Consider the following 21,393-nt stretch of genomic DNA (forward strand, 5'->3'; position numbering starts at 1 on the left):
CTGTAGCCGTGAAACATTGTTACATCTAATCCCCTTTGTACCTGTCTGTCTCTTGAATGAACAGTGTCAAATAAGGGTAAAAAACAAGAAAACATGCGCAGTGTCAATTCTGCCAAACTTAAGCAATGCGAGACTGTTCGATATTATATTATTAAAAAGGGGCAGGAGAATGGAATAGGCCCGACAAAGATGTGAGGTAAAATACTTTAAAATGTTTGTAGAACTTGCTTAAAGGCAAAGCACAGAAGTTGGAGTGAATGTGCTTAACTTCTTCAAGGAGGAAAGTTAAAGATGATTTGCATTAGTGGAACTTGAAGATGGAACCAACAGCTACAGTAAGAGTCCAACATTTAAACTCCCGGAGATAAAACTCACACATTTACCCATACACGATGGGGTGCAGTGTATTTCATACGCTCTATGCCATTCCTCTAATCCTTTGATGAGTGAGAGACTGGTATAGATAGGAGCTGGACAGTGACTCACCAACACATGTGTGCGGTCAGTCTCTAATAAATCACTAAAGAGAGAAGAAACCTGTCAGGCAACGCAGCTCTGGAGCCATTATGAGCCCTGTCTGTTTGCTCAGGAAGACCTCTCTTGATCCTAAATAACCCCTCCAACCAACCTCCATCTGCTATGGGTGGAAAAAGTCAAGATGTTCAAGAGTATCTTCATTTTACGGCACAAAGGCTTTGAGTGTGGAACTCAACCCTTCAATGGTCAAGTTGACTTTATAGACACCTTGAAATGCCACAAGGATATTAGTAACAGTTGCACTTCTTACAGCCGAAAAACTGGGGAGAAACAAGTAATTTGGGAGAAAAAAAGCTTTTTAACAAGTTCTTGGTGAAGACTATGGTGGCCGACAGGTGCAAAAGGAGAAACTCGCTGTAGCTTTAAAAACGGTGCAAATAAAAAAACACAAATGTGTCACTCAAAACACATACAAATAAAGAAACATCTTCACCAACTTGTAAACACATGCGCAGCATTCAGAAAACATTCACCAACTTGGCGAAACATGAGCAGGGTTTCCTAAAAGTGCTGCATAGAAGAAATGCTGAAGGACGGTGTTTCGTCAAGATGGTGAAAATGTTTCTTCATTTGCACATTTGTTTTTTTATATGTGCAAGGTTTATGAAAGTGCAGCGCACTGTTCCTAATGGAAGTGTTTTGGGCCGTTGTAGCATGTTGCACCTGTCAGCCACCAGAGAAGGCTAATGTTAAACTTGTATCCAAAGCCATAAACAAAATGATGCACTTCAGAATCAACCGATTTATACCTTAACCTTTGAGAATAGTTTGTCTTTTATTGACCATCTTTCTTTTTTTTTGTCTAATGCTTTTAAAAGGAAAATGATGGATGGCCACTTCTTTTTGTCATCAATTGCATCAAAAATGCACATTATGCTCTGCATCTGTTGCTAAAAAACAGCAATGTCTCTGATTGCTCTTCTTGTTTGGTTTAATGAATAAAACATTTCATTTAATGTTTTTTTGATGCTGTAAAAGTGAGCCCCAGCTATTTCTCCTATGTCTTTTTTATGCAGGCAACGCAAGTGCTGTCTATGTTTTGAATTATTTCCAGCATTATCTCCTTCATCGTGACCTTCAGATGTCAACAGATCCTCTGGACTTTTTAAGTGTTCTGGTATTTGCTTTATGTGTGGTATTAAACAGCCTCTTAGAATACTTCAAATTAGATTTCGTAAAAGGTGTGTCGAAGTCTTCTGGGCAGGCACATTCAGACAAAGACAATCTTCTTTGGAAGCATTTAAGGTACAGGATGACGCAGGTTTAAGGGACTTTCCAAGACGTCAGTAACATCCGAGCAGATGACGGACAGGAATGCCAGCAGGGACAAAAGAGCAGCATTATAAGCGCTGTATTAAACTCATCAGCTTTGATTCAATGGTATCAGGACTGCATCACAGGTCAATGGATTATAAGATTTTCCGCCTTGTTTAAATCATTCGTCTCACATGTACAAACAAAGCAGCAGCCTTTTAAACAATCTCACTTTAATTCCGCTGTGAAAAGGCCAAAGTGGAAAAGACGATCTTAAACAGAATCATCCCAGATCCGATTGGCATCCGTCTAAAATTCCAAAGACTTGGCCGGTGGCGCAATTTTCCCAACCACTTGTAATTTCTTTGGTTCTGTTTCATTTGATAGCATGTACAACACTGTAATGGACTATTTTAAATGATAATCATAGTAATCATAATCAGGAAGTAGGAAGAGTTAAAATGGGATTAAACAAAATGAGCCACGGATCTTCTGAATACTCCTTGCAGTGGCAAGTAAGGGCACATTTATTAACAATGATTTGATAGATTATTAAGTGTGAAGGAGTTCAGGCGATCAGTTTTATTTACCAAGTAGGGAAAATGTAAGCTCTTGATTTACAATTCAATTTAAAGTATGAATCAACACTCACCTATGGACATTATCTTTAGTTAATATCCAAAACACTCATAAAACAAGCTGTGGAAGTGAGTTCCTTGGGTTTTTAATCTAATATTACTTTATCATTATCAATTAAAGGGGCCCTATTATGAAGATAAATATCAACTTGTATTAATCGCCGGGAGGGAAATTCAATTTTTCACTCTAATGATAGTATACAAATACACACACGCATTCACAGACAGGACCTATATACATGCGCTGATTAGGTGGTGGAGCGAAGAGGCTGCCAGTCTGTCCGGCGCCAGCAACTCAAATCATATGTGGTTACTTTTACTTGAAAGTGTGTGAAAAAAATAAGATTTATAAAACATTTGCCTTTTTTGACAATGCGCTGTGGCTAATTCCTTTGTTTGTTTACTCAGCGGCAAGATTGTGAATGAACTTCTGTAGACATTTGGACTAATTTGGACAGATTGCAGCTAGTTTTGGCTGCATATGGAACATGTTTTTTCCTTAATTACTACTGACCTTCATCTCCAGTTTGATCAAGCACCATGAATAACACTTACCAGAGCCCAACATGACTCATGAATTTCACAAATCTACTTTCAAATTAAGAGATAAACACACAAATGTAGAAGACAGTTACATTCTCGCTCTCTGAGGTATTAGTGTGTAAGGTGTAATGATTCCCGTTAGAAGCAGTAACCTTTCCCAACAGCTGCTACACATTTGAAGTTGTGTGTGTGTTAAAGCCTGTATCCTCATATTATGCACTGCAGTTACCTGAAGCCTCTCCCACCATGTTTCCCTGATGATGTCTCTCCTCTCAGGCACCAGCTTGTACTGGATCACCTCCTCCAGCTCTGACAGCATCTGGCAGGACACCATGGCCTGCAAAACAAACACATGCATCCTTCATTTTAAAACATTCATTGTTACAGTTGCGAAAGCCCCTTCCGTGCAATATAAGGATCATTAAAGCTTGTCAATTCATCAGGAGCTGCAATTAAATGCAGTTAGCCACCCACTGGACCTTGTCGTGTAGCATCTGTTAGAAAGGGTTGGTCATCTTCCCGCTTGGCTGCCATTTGTAACCACTACGGCTGAACGATATACCGTGTCATGGCGATAACCGCGGTATGCCCATGCGCGGTTTTCACGCCGCAGGGACGTACGGTTTTATTATTTTTTTATAATGTAAAAAAATATATTTAAAAAATAAAAAATAAAAATATATTTTTGGAACTGCGATATTAAGTAGGTACATTAACTCAAACACGTCATGTTACAATTATTTTTGCTGCTTGCTAGAAAAGGAAAACTTGCGCAGCTCTCATGTCAGGGGTCCTTGAGTGAGTGACATGCAGGCTCTGCATCACAGCAGGCCCCGCCCCGCTAGTTTGCAGACGATCGAAAAAACGGTAAAAAATGAGCGCGGCACAGGAGGACGAGAATGAAGATTTCATTCGAAAAAGAAAAGCAACATCTGCCATCTGGGATTATTTTGGTTACAAAAAGCTTGATGTTGACCAAACAAAGGTACTTTGTAGACAGTGCCATGCAGTTGTTTCGGCAGCCCGAGGCAACACGTCGAATTTACTTGCCCATTTGAATAGACACCACAAATCTCTATATGACGAGTGCAGAGTCAGATCTGAATGCCTCCCACAGCGAAAGCAAAAAACTATTTCAGATGCCTTTGCCGGTGTTACACCATACGAGAGATTCAAAACGGCATAAAGACATCACAGATGCCATAACATTTCACCTGGCAAAAGACATGGTACCAATTTACACCGTTACCAAAGAGGGTTTTAAGAAAATGATCCGCTCAGTTGATAAGCGGTACGTTATAGACAGCTCTGGTTAAAGTCACAAATGACATTCTAATAGCCTCTGACAAGGGACTTGTCTCTATTCTTGTCTTGCTCGATCTTAGTGCTGCATTTGATACTATCGACCATGATATCCTATTGCAAAGACTAGAGCACTTAGTTGGCATACAGGGAACTGCTTTAGGCTGGTTTAGGTCCTATCTATCTGAACGCTCTCAGTTTGTACGTGTCAACGATGAATCTTCCATGCAAACCAAAGTTAACCATGGAGTGCCACAGGGCTCAGTGCTTGGACCTATTTTGTTCACCCTATATATGCTTCCGTTAGGCAATATTATAAGGAATCATTCTGTAAACTTTCATTGTTATGCGGATGATACTCAACTATATTTATCAATCAAGCCTGATGAAATTAATCATCTAAATAAAATTCAAGACTGCCTCAAGGACTTAAAAACGTGGATGACCTTACATTTTTTGATGTTAAACACGATCAAAACTGAAGTTATTGTACTTGGCCCGAAGAATCTACGAAACAAATTATCTAAAGATATATTAACTATGGATGGCATTAATTTGGCCTCCAGTGAGACTGTAAGGAATCTTGGTGTTATATTTGATCAGGATTTATCCTTTAACACCCACATAAAATCAATTTCAAGGACCGCCTACTTCCATCTACGTAACATTGCAAAAATCAGGCATATCTTGCCTCAAAACAATGCAGAGAAACTAGTCCATGCATTTGTTACTTCAAGGCTGGATTATTGTAACTCCTTATTATCAGGGTGTACCAAGAAGTCAGTCAAGTCGCTTCAGCTGATTCAAAATGCTGCAGCTCGTGTACTAACCAGAGTTAGGAAAAGGGACCACATTACTCCTGTTCTGGCTGCCTTACACTGGCTCCCTATAGAACACAGGATAGAATTAAAAATTCTTCTTCTCGCCTACAAAGCCCTTAATGGGCAGGCGCCATCTTACCTTAAAGAACTCATTATACCCTATTGTCCTACTAGGGCATTGCGTTCCAAGAATGCAGGGTTGTTGGTTGTTCCTGGAGTCTCTAAAAGTACAATGGGAGCCAGAGCCTTTTCTTATCAAGCTCCACTTTTGTGGAATCAGCTTCCAGTTTGTGTTCGGACGGCAGACACCCTATCCGTTTTTAAGAGTGCGCTTAAGACCTTCCTTTTTGATAAAGCTTATAGTTAGGGCTGATTAGATTCAGCCCCTAGTTTTGCTGATATAGGCTTGGTTTGTCGAGGGACATCTTACTTCTTCCTTCTCTCTGTCTATACCTGTGTACTCTCATGTTCCGATTAACCCAGCTTCCCCAAATGTCTTCCTTTTTGGTGTCTATATACGCCGGGATCCGGAGTCATGGATGATCCTGCGGTCCTGGGTCATGGATTACGAGTCCTGGATCTTGAGTCGTGGCTGTGGTCCTGGATCATAAGTCCTGGATGGATATCCTTGTGGATTCATCTTCCTATTATACACACATGCATTTCCAAACATTTGGACTACCTATGTTGCAAATGTATTATCTTTTCAATTTATACACGGCATCTATTGCACGTCTGTCCGTCCTGGGAGAGGGATCCCTCCTCTGTTGCTCTCCCTGAGGTTTCTCCCATTTTTCCCTTTAAACTGTGGGTTTTCTCTGGAAGTTTTTCCTTGTACGATGTGAGGGTCTAAGGACAGAGGGTGTCGTATTGTCATACTGATATTCTGTACAAACTGTGAAGTCCACTGAGACAAATGTAACATTTGTGATATTGGGCTATATAAATAAACATTGATTGATTCATTGATTATACCGTTACGCACCTATTTTTCTCAAGTCGCCATTCCCAACCTGTACGAGAAATGCAGGGCAAAAGTTGAAACAGAGCTGTCAAAAGTGGAATACTATGCTGTTACAATAGACTTGTGGTCCAGCCGGACAACGGAGCCGTACATAAGCCTGACGGTGCACTTTATTGATGAGGACTTCGAACTGAAAAGTCGCTGTTTGCAAACGGCATTTTTCCCAGAAAATCACACAAGTGAGAACATCGCAGCGGGGCTGATAGAAGCGGTGGCTGCTTGGGGCCTGGATGAGACACGTCAAGTCTGTATAACAACAGACAGTGCTGCAAATATGGTGAAGGCTGCCTCCCTAAACGAGTGGACCAGGCTGCAGTGCTTTGGCCACAGACTTCATCTTGCAGTTGGTGAGCAACCCCCGCCCACGCTTTATTTACTAAGCTGTGTCTGTATCGAGTGTTTTTTTTTTTAAAATAACCTTTATTCAGGGATGTGTAACAGATTGATGCTATCTTTTTCAGGAGTGCGTAACATCCTGTCCTGAAATGCAACAGTTTTCTTAATTTTAATCAGTTTCATAAATGTTACGTTTTATAAGCAATTCATTGTTGAAGCAGCAACACGCACACACACACACACACACACACACACACACACACACACACACACACACACACACACACACACACACACACACACACACACACACACACACACACACACACACACACACACACACACACACACACACACACACACACACACACACACACACACACACACACACACACACACACACACACACACACACACACACACACACACACACGTATCTTAGGTGGATAAATTGTTATGCTATAAATTGTTATGCTATAATATAAATAATATATAGATGAACTCAGACGATTGCTAAAAAACATCAGGTAGGATTTTCTGTAAAATGGCAAGATGGGTGGGAAGAGGGAGGGACGGGGTGGCATGGGAAAGGGATTCCCTATAATTTTTCTTTGTCTTTTCTTTTTCTTTTTGTATTGTCAATATAATTTGTATCTGTATAAATCCCTTTTGTGAGGGCAAAAAAAACAAAACAACAATAAAAAGTTGGTCACAAAAAAAACAAAAAACCGCAATATATACCGCAGGGGGAAAAAAACCGCAATGTCAGTTTTTTTCAAAACCGTGCAGCCCTAGTAACCACCGAATGTAAATCAACAAGAATCAAATGGCTTTTATGTTGATGGTACCTGACAACATTTGCAAGAGAGGAGCTGCTATTTTATATGAAATTATCCTCGGATAATTTATTACTGTATATAGAAAATAAAATAGGGACATGTGGCTGCGGAGAAGCTTTTGACTTCTCAAGATCTGAGATTTAAAAATGTATAAATACTTATAAATTACCGCTTTAATAACTGTTGTTTTATTCATATCTAGTACATTGTTAAATCATCACTCTGCATTGTCCAATCGACTCATTACTTCCTGACTGCTGGAACGCAGGTACCACTCAACAAAAACATGCTATGTGTCGAGTTTGTATCTTCATGTTTTGTTGTTATGTTATTTTTTTGGGCATTAGCTGTATGTGATGTAATGTAAAGCCAGGAGTTGAGTATTTTAGCTAACACTTACCCCGTATGCTCGACTGTAGCTTTCTCCAGCCATGGCCGTCAGCTCAGCATCCAGCAGGTCTCTTGCTTTATCAATACACTACAGGAAATAAAAACAAAAAAACATTTACAATGTGATCTTTCAATAAGATTTGTGACTGTTTGAATGGTGCAGTGATGGCGCTATTGCTAGTTAGCTTCTGAAGTTGCAGAAAACCTTACCATAAGTAAAACAGTTCACCCATGACCTACATGATTTGCCCTCCAAAGGCACTCTTTAGTAAAGCTAACAAATGGCCACATTGAAATTCCCTTTAAAACATAAGAATGCAAAAACATTTCTCGCATCAGGACCAGCCGGGATTAGACTAAACCCAGGGAATAAAAACACTTTTTACAAATGAACCAAGACGTGTTATTGCTTGGTGCACACGCAGTTTTAATCTGTGACACTAGGAGTAGATGCATACTGTGTAGCGAAATGTTTTGATGCACTGCTGCTGAATGCCAAGTGTTTTATGAGGAGAGGGAAATGAATTGTTGAAAGAAACCGTGTGAAGGTATGCTGTGGTATTTTGTGGATGTTAAATGTATTGATAAAAAAAACCCCTCAACATCGCAGCAGTCCAAAGAGGAATTATATTCTTTTTTTGTGTTTATTCTCTATCACCTATATCACCATCTTAATGAAATTGTTGTTCAGTATGTCTTTTATAAATCTATTTGGTTTTGATGTCACCGTTTTGTTCATCTTGGGAGGATCCTTGGATGGAATGTCCTCAAATTATTTCATATGTTGATTATATGGATTTTATCTGCAACATTTAAATAAACAGAATTAAAAAAAAAGAACAAAAACAATCCTAAAGTTCTGCGCACATTTAGAGAAAGGGAGAGGAATTGTATAAAAGTGATAAACAATATTTTTGAATGTGATCTGATAGTTTTGGTTCCAGCCATGTCCTTGATACTAATTCCCCCAAACTACCAGAAGACATTCATGCCCTAAGAAGGTTCTTCCAATATTCCTGTATTTTTGGTGTATGACCCTATATTACTGACACATTTATTAAACTTCCAGTTCCCTGACTTTTCATAACACGACCACACTTCTTTAAAGTCAGGGACACTGGAGACGTTCCATGACCAGCGAGAACCCTGAGGGATGGAAAAAAGTAAGACATGAACCAGAGCAGCAAAAAGGGACAAACAAGGACACAAGTGATGCGGCGGAAAATGTGCAGATTTCTCGGGCCTTGACAGCCAATGTTTTTTGGGAACTGTTATTAATGGGAAGGTAAAATGAGGGAGGGGGGACTTAGGAAGTTCTCTGAGGCAAGGGTACACAGCTGTTTCAGACCGACTCCCACCAATTATTCTTTTGCGGGGAGGGAAAGGGAGGAATGGCGTGCCTAAATACCTCTTCAGGCATGCACAACAAGAGGAGGGGTTAGGAGGAGGGCGGTTGGGACGAGGTGACAATGAGGCTGCTTCTTTACAGCCTCCCCTCGGTTATGGTCCTGTTTAACTCCTGAATTACTGTGCGGGGGCCTCATTGGAAATGTGCAGTCCAGACGACTCCTGATAAATGCAGTGTCTGGCTCCTTGCAGCACAAACAAACCGTGACCCGATTTCCCATTCTCTTACATAAAAGTTGCACTTACATGGGTTTTAAATCCAATCAGAAAAAACGCTATTATTGCACATATGAAGCATTCTATGTGTTTGGTAAGGGCCGAATGAACCGCTAGAGGAAACTCAAAGTGTGAAAGCAAATCAACCCTAAGCCTAGCAAATTTACAACTCAAACGCCCACTTGAGAACTGGATATATCACTAATTTTGGCACAGCTACAAATTGTTTTCAAAGGGGTGCACGACTGCCGTGTATACGCATCATCACTGGAACTAAGTAAACACTAAGATTTATAAAGCAAAGAAAGCTGATCCCTATCATGAAAGGGGCACGCTCAAACTCCTAGAACTTGGTCTGGTTGTTGGGGGGTATAGAGGGAGAAAAAAAAAGAAGAATCCCTAGGGAATCAAAAGGACTTTAAGTGCGAGGATTACAAACCACATCCGGAAGACTAGACTGAGCTCATGTTGACATTTAAGCTTTCAACCTCGCTCCATCTGCTTCTCATTCCTCCTCATTCATCGCGAGCGGCCTCATCGTCGCCACGAGTCAGAAAATCTGCTTTCCCCATTCAGCTGATGTAGTATCCTATCGACCACACCTGGATCTAATCTCCAAATTAGAAGAAGGGAGGGCGGCTGTGGAAGCATGAGAGGGCAGAGAGGGCAGGCCTCCCGGGCTTTGTGGTGAAAAGGCGACTCGGAGGATGAGTCCCGGGGAAATTGGATGAGCAGGTGTTTACTGGTGTCAGTGCTGGAGCTTGTGTTTGTTAGATGTTGCTGCCATCCAACCTGAACAAATCCGTCTCCATGGACCATGAGCTCATCTTACATCCCAACCTTCATCCAATGAGTAAAAAAACACCACCCTGACCTCCACCAGACCGTGCTGACAGGCAGACAGACGCGGTAACAAGCTCTGTATTTATTTGAGGCTGAATACTGTGACAAGTAAGAGTTACATAACATTTCCACACTAAGTTTGAACCACATTGTAAAAGGAAAAAACAAAACAAACCTTGTGCATTCGATTCGTTTTAATAAATAGCCTGAGCTGACGGCGGAATTTGATCGTGTCTGGAACAGCCGTAAAGCCATTTTTATGTTTCCTACAATGTTGTTTCCAATGATTTTAACTTTTTCGAGCATTGCTATAAAGGACTAATGAAAAGTCCAGAAACCATTAGGCTAAACGTATTCCCATGCGGCATGTCTTTATGAGATGTTTTTCTGATAGTATGGACTTCTAATCAGGGTTCCTGCAGGTTTCACCACCTCAAATGTAAGACTTTTTAAGACCACTTCGAATAGAATTTAAGACCTATTTCACGGCAAGAAAGGAAAATGGCTATGAAAGAAGAAATACATCTCATAATTACTTACAAAGTAAATGTATTCATGTTCAACATAAGAACAATGACTGAACATAACAGCACATAGAACTTTGTTAGCGTGTTAGACAAAAAGCAGAAAAAAAGAACTGCCTAACCGTGAAAGTGTGTGTGTCTGTGTGAGTGTGTGTGTGTGTGTGCGTGTGTGTGTGTGTATGTGTGTGCGGGCGCACGCTCGCTATCTTCTGAGCTCTGCTCCCTTGGCTACAATCTTTCATCGTTGCTGTTGTAGGATTGGTGTTTAGCTACGGTATTTAGCATCCACAGCACATCCGCTTTTATGATTGACGTAGACCCACACGTCGCCCGGATGATGTTGCGAGAGCTGCTGTACTAGCTTACGCTACAATTCAAACACGTTCCCCTCCACTGGTTTCAACCAAGCACTAAATTTGATGTTTTCCAACCAAATACGGTTGAACTTACACTTCCCCATATTTATTTGTAAGTAGATTCGAAGATACCTGAGTTTCTGACTGCCACTAGCTGAAGCTTGGTTGCTAGGTTACTAGCTGGGTGTTCTCTGATAAGGTCCCGGGGGAAACAAAGTTAGTGATTACTGGTTCCATGTTGATTTATTTCCATACAAATTGTTGGGGGGAACTGAAAGGCTATTGCCGTAATCATATTTAAGACCTTTCTTATTTTTTTGATCATATTTAAGACTTTTTAAGGCCTTCAATTCTGATTATCAAATGTAAGACTTTTTAAGACCCCGCGGGAACCCTGTCTAATGGCGCATTTCCACTGCAGTGCGTAGCACGGTTTAAGCGTGCCGTGGCCGGCCCGTTTTTTGTTGCGCTTCCACTAGGGGTAGTTCCGGCTAACGGGTACTGTTTCACAGTTTTTCTGGCCCTCCAAAATCGTGGTTCTTTCCGGGCCAACAACCGGGCTGAATATGCTAAACTAGTGAGAGAATCGCTGGCAAGGGGGCTTCAACTACAACAAAATGAACATATTTTACCATGATTTAATTGTAATGCACGTTTCAAAATTATGCGGAAGTAACAACATACTGATACCGGTTTGTAAAAACCATGAATTAATGCTTTGACAAGTCTGTAGACAGACGGCAGGCGAAAAACCTTTTAAAAAGCGTGTTTTCTGAATGCAGATCGGCTAAGCTAACGTTGTATATGCTCCGACCGTCCACACACACTCACAACAACGGCCTATACAGACATAAATAAACCAGCGACTGTATTCGCCATGACACAGACAGTCTGTGGTTTGTACTTGTTTAACTTTTGTCTAGTTTCTGAACAGATATGAGGAGCTGTGAGCTCTGAGTGCTAACAGCTAACGACTGATGTTGTTTTTGTGTTTCGCATTGAAGATGACGTCACGGCTCCGCCTACACCGCGTTACCATAGTTACTGCCCCAGCTACTAAACTGTAATGGAAACGCAGCATAAAGTGAGGCTGGCCTACCAAGGCCTAACTATACCGTACTAAGCCGTGCGAGGCCCTGCAGTGTAAATGCGCCATAGTATACCTCTGTTCGGGGGGAAATCGTATCCATTGGGTGTATTTGTGAGTGATGATGTAACCCACCTGCTGAGCCAATGAGAAGAGGTCCTGATGCAGGGCAAGCACTGCTCTATAAAACGCGCCATCATGTGTGTCTCTTGGGATCATGCACGTGTACTCCTCCATGCTGTCCCAGTGACCTGAAAAAACAACAATAAAGTTTTGAAAAGAAAAAAAGACTGAATCTCTGATAACATAAAGGCAACTTGACAAAATGCAAGTATTGTAAAAATTGCCATTTATCTTTTGTTTTGACATAGAATTTACCAATCACATTCAAGCAGGCTTTAGTTGCATGACGATGTAGAGTGCAAATGAGAAGGAACCCTGTGGCCGAAACGCAATCTCAAATTCTGGTGTCAATTTAGGTTTTAAATGTATTTCTGAATGTATATGCAGGTATCTGTTTATTGAGAGTCGATGGGTTCTGAGTTGGCTTGACACCTCTTGGCAAGCCTGAGACAGATTGACATTAAACAGCCCTTTATACTGCTGTTTTGAACTACCCTCCATTTCAGCTTGTGATGACATAAATGATTGCAACTTCAACATTTTGCCTCCCAATAACAACAATAAAAGATGGTCCGAGTCTTTCACACGGACAGGCCTGCAGGTTGAGTTTCGTCTCAGGGTTTACGATTGACTTTTACAAAGTCAAAGCAGCAGACCGCAAATCTCAAAGGACGCTTCTGCAGTGTGGTCCCTGCTTTTCTCCACCATTGCACGTTACGATATGTCAATGTTATGACTGGATACCATTCCCATCTGGTTATGTGAGAGCGGGCCCGTAACTGTTTTCTTTGCTGCTCGGTTTGATTGCATTGTTGCACTGAGTCGGGAAGAGGATGGACTAAATGCTCCATGCAAAAGTCTTCTATTAAAACACGGCTGACTGCTACTACATTGTTCATCGCTGACCTTTTCTTTAAAACATTTTCAGTCAAAAGATTATATTTGAGTGGTTACCTAGACCCCAGGCGGCAGCAGCAGCCATTCGAGCCATCTTGGCCTGGGTCTCCTCGCTCACCAGGGTCCACTCCTCGCAGCACTGCTGGTGCAACTGGCCCCTGGAAGAGATTAACCACAGGCATCAGATGGTAGAAGGAAGTAATGACATTAGTTATTTAGAAACAGATCTGAAATATCTCCAAGGGAGGTTGCAAGATCGTTTCTGGGGTTGACAGATGGAGAAAAAAACAAACATGTGGGACTTAAACTCATCATAAGCCCAAAACTATTTAGACACCAAAAAGAAAAAAAAGCTGCGTTAACATAGCAATTGGGAAAACAGCTCTGCGTTGACGTTGCATTTCTATGGAGAGATAGTTGCTACTCGACTAGGCGTAATCTTTACATTTCAGCGCAATGCACCGCTCTAAATTTACTCGAGCGTTAACTTTAAGTTTGTCGACCACTGAGTGCAAACAATCAGATGACATCTGTGTGAAGCGGCTTCAGCTAGCAGGGGAGGTAACCATAGAAACTAAACTTACCTAACTGTTGAAAATGTAAGGCTCTGCGCCCAACCTCACAAAAAACTCATCTGATTATTCCAGGGGCTTGCAACTTGAGTTGAGAACCATTTCCTTTATTGATCAGGTGATCAGTTGACAAGTATTTGTGTAGACATTGCTAACATGAACCACTATAAAGCTATGCAAACTATTCTTAAGTCATCCTTCAAAACTACAGATAAAACAGCTCTTCTAAAGTCCAAGTCTTAAAATAATGCATATATGTCAAGACCTATGGTCAAGACATAAAATGTACTTCTTTTGGCTCACAAACAACATTTGAATAAGCCAAGTCCTTTTATCCGAGTATAAGTAGGAGATAAGACTTATTTTACATCTGCCATTACTTAATTCTTAATTTGTTCTTTAAAGACGGTTAGGTGCGTATAAACAAAACGAATTCCCTCATTAACAATAATCAGCGTGCGTCACTGTCCAGGATGAGATCAAACCCATTGCATGTGTTCTACAGACTGGATGCCCGAGCAAGGTCAGATGAGGGAGAGATAGAGGGAAGGCACAGACAGAGCATAAAAAAGGGCAGGTTTGGACGGGGGTCAGCGAAGGGAAGCCGTTCTCCAGCTGCCTGACTATCGCATAACATTAAAGCTAGTACAGAACGCTCCGGTACACTGAGCGTTTGTCTGAAGCGCACAAACACGAAAGAGTCCAGAGGAAAGAAGAGCTCGGGTTATAATTTGACACAGCAGGCTATTATTCACATCTTTGGTATTTCAACTGAAAAGATGCTGAAAGAACACTTGCATTGTAAAGAGTCTTTAAAAAGCCCTACACTAAAACCCCTAAGGTCTGCCCACACAGGGGTCTTCACTTTCACATCTCCGTCACCGTCTGAGTTTTTCCTTGTACCTGCGTTGTTTGGACAAGGCGAGTACAGTTTTCATGTCACACGTCAACGATGACTCAGTTCCATGAAGTGTTCCAGTAAACTATGACAGTGAGCCAGCATGCAAAATACTAGGACTAACTCACTAGAATGGATTGCAGTTTTTTTGTGTGTTATCGATTACACCAACATCGCTTTACCTGCCACCACATGCCAAAATGTCTAAAGTAGGTTTATAACATGTGCATTTTTTACGTGATGCCCTAGCAGGGACGTGCACAGGTAGGGGCTAATGTTGCCCGGGCAACAGCCCGTTTGCCATTTTTTCTGACCTGCCCCTCTGGAGAGAGCGAGAGTTTTTTTTGCTTTCTATTGTGGCCGAATCAACACTATAAGCCCACCATTAGTATTGTAGCATCTCGCTGCGATAAAACAACTTGTCAGCGCTGTCATCTGCCCCCAGTCACGTGACTTTGTTTACAATCTGACAGCTGGAAGCAAAGGAAAGCCCTCCGAGTCCGGCCTCATATGGCTATGGTCAGGGGCGCCGCCAGGGATTTTGCTTTAATATAATAACATTAGTATTAATATCATAACCAAAATGTCGGTGATTAACATTTTGTTTACCTAATACAGACTCACTCAACGCTTCAAACTGTCCATCATCCAAATAGACTAAAAGCAGTTTTTTGTTTAATATAGATCATTGGCTATGTATAATTAAAATTAGATGTTAACTTTTTTTTTTTTATACAAAATATATATATACAGTGAGGCAAAAAAGTATTTAGTCAACCACCAATTGTGCAAGTTCTCCCACTTAAAAAGGTGAGAGGTCTGTAATTTTCATCCTAGGTATACCTCAACTATGAGAGACAAAATGATAAATAAAAAAAAATCCAGAAAATCACATTGTCTGATTTTTAAAGAATTTATTTGCAAATTATGGTGGAAAATAAGTATTTGGTCAATAACAAAAGTTCATCTCAATACTTTGTTATATACCCTTTGTTGGCATTGACAGAGGTCAAATGTTTTCTGTAAGTCTTCACAAGGTTTTCACACACTGTTGCTGGTATTTTGGCCCATTCCTGCATGCAGATCTCCTCCAGAGCAGTGATGTTTTGGGGCTGTCGCTGGGCAACACAGACTTTCAACTCCCTCCAAAGATTTTCTATGGGGTTGAGATCTGGAGACTGGCTAGGCCACTCCAGGACCTTGAAATGCTTCTTACGAAGCCACTCCTTCGTTGCCCGGGCGGTGTGTTTGGGATCATTGTCATGCTGAAAGACCCAGCCACATTTCATCTTCAATGCCCTTGCTGATGGAAGGAGGTTTTCACTCAAAATCTCACGATACATGGCCCCATTCATTCTTTCCTTTACACGGATCAGTCGTCCTGGTCCCTTTGCAGACAAACAGCCCCAAAGCATGATGTTTCCACCCCCATGTTTCACAGTATGTATGGTGTTCTTTGGATGCAACTCAGCATTCTTTCTCCTCCAAACACGTCTAGTTGAGTTTTTACCAAAAATTTCTATTTTGGTTTCATCTGATCATATGGCATTCTCCCAATCCTCTTCTGGATCATCTAAATGCTCTCTAGCAAACTTCAAACGGGCCTGGACATGTACTGGCTTAAGCAGGGGGACACGTCTGGCACTGCAGGATTTGAGTCCCTGGCGGCGTAGTGTGTTACTGATGGTAGCCTTTGTTACTTTGGTCCCAGCTCTCTGCAGGTCATTGACTAGGTCCCCCCGTGTGGTTCTGGGATTTTTGCTCACCGTTCTTGTGATCATTTTGACCCCACGGGGTGAGATCTTGCGTGGAGCCCCAGATCGAGGAAGATTATCAGTGGTCTTGTATGTCTTCCATTTTCTAATAATTGCTCCCACAGATGATTTCTTCACACCAAGCTGCTTACCTATTGCAGATTCAGTCTTCCCAGCCTGGTGCAGGTCTACAATTTTTTTTTCTGGTGTCCTTTGACAGCTCTTTGGTCTTGGCCATAGTGGAGTTTGGAGTGTGACTGTTTAAGGTTGTGGACAGGTGTCTTTTATACTGATAACGAGTTCAAACAGGTGCCATTAATACAGTTAACAAGTGGAGGACAGAGGAGGCTCTTAAAGAAGAAGTTACAGGTCTGTGAGAGCCAGAAATCTTGTTTGTTTGTAGGTGACCAAATACTTATTTTCCACCATAATGTGATTTTTTTCTTATTTTTTTCTCATTCTGTCTCATAGTTGAGTTATACCTAGGATGATTTTGTATTCCAGTCTCCCTTCAAATATGTTAAGTGGTATGTCATTCAACACAATGCTGCTCACCTCCTTCAGTTGGGAAAAAAGCTGGTTCAGGTTCAGCATTATGGGGGGACAGGGCTACTGAGCTTAGAGATGGATCTGTTGGTCCTGGCACCAGGGGGAGGGAAAACTGATTTAGTATGAATAGGCGCTAAAAATGTGCCTGCATTTATTAAAGGTAGGGAGGTAAGAATGGAGAAACCAGCTCGAGTGCGCTAGAATCTGAAAGTACACAACTGAAAAAAATCTGCCCCTTCCTTCAGAGTTCCTTACAGAGCCCCTCCTCCAACACACACAAACGCGCACATGACCAATGAGGGCACGAGATAAGTTTGTGCACAGATGGAAGGCTGACAGGCAGGTAGCCATCCAGTTATTTTAGCCGGGCCGGCTAAAATGATTGGTCGTGCTTTTTACAGGGCCACGGCTTCCACAGATGAATTTTTTTTATGTATTTATTGTCAAAGCATTTAATATATTCATTGCTATCGGGATGTTAAGAGCATTCCATAGAATATAACAAAGTGTTTCTGAAGTGAATTACCTACCCACCTTTAAATGTCAGCTAAAAGAGCAGTGAAATGGAAAAACCTCTGAATTTTCTGAAAAGATATTAACAGTAGCCTACTTAATGTCAGCTTAGTAAAAACAAAACATTAGCTAACAGAATAATTTCCACCACTCATGGACCACACCTTTTCTTGTGAAAAACTGGGTGACATACTGTCGCCCTTTAGTCCCTCTCTCTTGTCTTTCTCTCCTTTGTCTTCTTTTCTTAGAGCCTGACCTTTTGAGTCGTTGAAACATGGTACAACACAGTACGTAGGCTAAGTACTAGCATCCCTCCTCACATGCTTTCACTCTCTGCAAGCGCCGGTGCGCACTGCGTTTGGAGGCAGGACCAAACCATTACATGTAAATAGAAGGGGGTGGACAGAGGCTTTGGATAATTCACTTTTGGATGAAAATAAGTTAAATGAATCGTAAGTTTAGTGAGTACTTTATCAATATAACGTTCTATTAATGTTAATTATTGAGTATTGATAAAAGGTTACTTACATTTAATTTTTTAATGTTCTAAACATTTTGGGGCTTCCGTCACTCACGGGCCCTTAGAATCGTCTTAACTTTTCTCCCCCTTACTTCCTCTTGACACGGTCGGTTATTTATAGGGATGTAACGATATACCGAATATCGCGGTATCGCGGTAAATAAAAGTCCCAATACCGTCGTGAGACTGACAAAATCTACCGCGATTTTAAAAAAATAATAATTAAAAAAAAAAATTTTTTTTTTTTTTTTTTAAACACTTTTTAAAAAAATAATAATTTTTTAACCAGGTGGTCCCATTGAGATCATCGATCTCTTTTTCAAGAGAGACCTGTCCAACATGGCAGCAAGTAGGTTACAACATGAAAATAAAACAACAGATAACACAAAAGGACATCGTATTTACAGGGCTACATTTACACACCGAGAGACATTGACAAGTACCAACCATATATTTATATCTCGCCATGTCAATAAGCCTGTCGTTAGACTTTTTCGCTGTCCGTCATTTTGACAGACAGGATCGTAAAATATCCGTCATAATCCCTTATTACCCGTCGGGTCTGAACAGTTCACGATAGAGCATGCTCGTGAACTGTCAACGGGGGGGGGGGGGGGGTGGTGTTATGCCGTGTGTGCATGCACCTCGCGGGACGCGCACAGCGTGAAGCAAAACCTCCCAGACATGTATTGATCTGTACGGCAAATTACGGTTTGGGAACTATATCATTTCCTTTTGGAGGGCATGCATAACACGGCATAACACCAGAGCCTCGCTGCGGGGAAACGTTGGCGCTGTTCCGAGTTTGTTCTAATCTGTCAAAATGACAGACTGCTTTCAGATTTATCCGTCATTGTTAAATAAAATATTCGGTTAACGCGACCACTGGTGTCCCAGCAACATCAGTACCAAGCGAGAGAGTTGTTTCCAGAGCAGGGGATATTGTAAATGCCTAAACACCCCAGCTTATAAATACCTGGAAATGTGGACATTCTCATATTCCTAAAAACCTGTCTGATGATGCTGAGTGAGTGACTAGTGAGTTTGAGTTGAGTTACTTGAAAAACAAGTGAAACTTGATTTATTTTATTGCAGGGTCTGATTATTAAATGTCCTTGTTTATTTGTGAGATGCAGTGGCATAAAGAAAATGCTTACTTTGTTTGGTAGTACCAGTAGGTACAAAAACACTGGTTTTCTTGTTCCAGTCTGTTACTGTCACTTTGTTTTTGACACTTTAAAATACTGCTATCCTACAAAAAGGCTGTAAAAATCAGATTTATTATGTAATAAAAAAACATTTTCAGAGTAAAAAAATGTTTTATTGAAAAAAAAAAATTTATGATTTTTTTTTTCTTCCCTTTATTATTCAATATCGCGATAAATACCGTACCGTGGACTTGTTATCGCGATATTATCGTACCGTGAGTTTTTGGTATCGTTACATCCCTAGTTATTTACAAAAGAAACACCTAAATATACTTGTTATTCTCCTTCTGTCTTTCTGTGTCTTTTACTCTGCTCCGTAAACTCCCTCGACGGGGCTGCTCGCTCTCTTTTCTTGATCGCCCTCTCATGGGTGAACACTTCACTGTCCCGCTTCATTGTAGAATTTCTGCCATGTCTCTACTTTAATTTGACCATCTCTGTTATTAAGTGATGGGAATCTAAATAAATAAGTAATTAGATACCTTACCGTTACTGTGCTCATAAATAATGATAAGAATAAGAATAATGCGTATTGAACTGGTTTAATTAATTAGTTTATTTAAGGTAGCCTACTGTAATTAGTTAGAGGCCCTATTGTATCAGTATGTCTGCACAGCAGTTACAATGGTAAAACTACATTAAAAACAGGATTGTTTCCATTTTTTCTTTAATAGTTACTAACATTAGATACTTTAATGAGATATGGACCGCAAAACAAAAAATGTGCCTGAATAACGAATTTAGCAGTTGGACATAAAAGTCAACTGAGTGTCACAGTGTTGTGTTTTTATTTTATGAACATTTTAAATTAAAAACAAGTTAGAATTTTCAAAAGGTCTTATGTTTTTTTCCGGGGGAGAGGCCCTTTTTCCAGTTTAGAGCAATAGCCCCTCCAAATGTCTGTGCACGTCCCTGTTCCCTAGTATATCTTATCAAACTACGACCTGAAAATAACTTAATCAGACAGAATAATTGCCTGTGTTGGTGTGCAGGGCATTTTAAGTAAGGAAAAAGGAACATTCTACTTTATAACAGGACACAAGTGCTGAATACAGGAAATAAAAAATTGTGGTTTTTTTGCAGTAAATTCTTGACTCCAAACAAAAGACTATTGTATACACTGGAAAAAAGAATGATCCAATCCAACTTTGAAATAATATTATGTTATTAACATTACCTTTCATGCTTATCGGTCGTTTAAAGATCAGCTGAGAGATAAATTAGGGTTGGGGTTAAAAGGCCAAAATAGTGGCATTAAAAGGTCAAAGGGTCCAATAGTGACTTTATGTCCTCGAGGGCTCTGACAAGGATCGCCCCAGTGGGTGTTTCTCGGGTTGGTCTTTAATGGGGTGGTTGCAGTCTCTGCCCGTTTCTTTATCAGGGGGGTTCAGGTTATTTGCTAAGCCTGGTGGGAGCAAAGACTTCTATATGGATCAAGAAAATCTGGATAAACCCCAAAAATGCTTTTTTAAAAAAAGAATGTATTTATCATTAACATATATATATATATAGTTGTACTATTATTATCATATATTTATTTGTCTTTTCTTGCAGAATATGGATATTTTTGAGTGGGGAAGGAGGAACGTTTTTTTGTTGCTGTTTGAGTGAATCGTATCTGAAAAATGTATATAAACATGTCGTACTGACACAGCATAACATGAAAAAAGCTTGAGTTTGAGTGCCAAGTAGACACAGTCAGATGTAAAGCAGCTGCAGTACAGCAGGTTGATATGTGAAGTTTAACAGAAGCAAGAGACCACATCACATAATTCAAGTGTTCAAATGTTTTTGTAAATTCCCTTGATTCAAATGTGAGATTAACTTTCTAGGTTAGAGGTTGCTTCAAGTTTTTCAACATTCAACTAATGTTTGAGTTCACCTGTCAAATGAAATTGACTGAATCTCGCTCACCGGTTTTGGATTATCACAAAGATCACAGGCAGCATATTTCCTTACCTTAATAGGAACAAATTATCTTAGGTCTAAACTCGTTTGACTATCGATGTGGACTACTGTTACCTCATTGCCAAACCCATTGACACACAAAATTAAATAACTGAATCACTTTTTTGTGAAATAATTGTATGTATGTATGTATGTATGTATGTATAACAATGGCATACTGATGGAGGTTACATAAGCAAATTAACATCTGCGCACTGTCGTAAGCTCTGTGATGATCCACATACTTGGATCCTCCGCACATCTTGTGACTGACTTCTTCCCGAAAAGAAAAATG

At 40.5% G+C, this 21,393-nt stretch overlaps 1 protein-coding gene across 1 annotated transcript in view; it reads right to left on the minus strand.

The window, feature by feature from the left end:
- The window catches only part of mtor (mechanistic target of rapamycin kinase), a 121,521-nt gene that overhangs the window by 34,988 nt on the left and 65,140 nt on the right, over positions 1-21,393 (minus strand). Inside the window, exons 25-28 of the mRNA XM_079679044.1 lie at positions 13,195-13,295; positions 12,253-12,368; positions 7,695-7,772; positions 3,202-3,309 (exon numbers count right to left, since the gene is read on the minus strand). Coding sequence (XP_079535170.1) covers positions 3,202-3,309; positions 7,695-7,772; positions 12,253-12,368; positions 13,195-13,295 — 403 coding nt within the window. The remainder of the gene's footprint in view (positions 1-3,201; positions 3,310-7,694; positions 7,773-12,252; positions 12,369-13,194; positions 13,296-21,393) is intronic.

Source organism: Notothenia rossii, assembly GCF_949606895.1.
Source record: "Notothenia rossii genome assembly, chromosome: 4".
In the NCBI taxonomy this organism is placed as follows: Eukaryota; Metazoa; Chordata; class Actinopteri; order Perciformes; family Nototheniidae; genus Notothenia; species Notothenia rossii.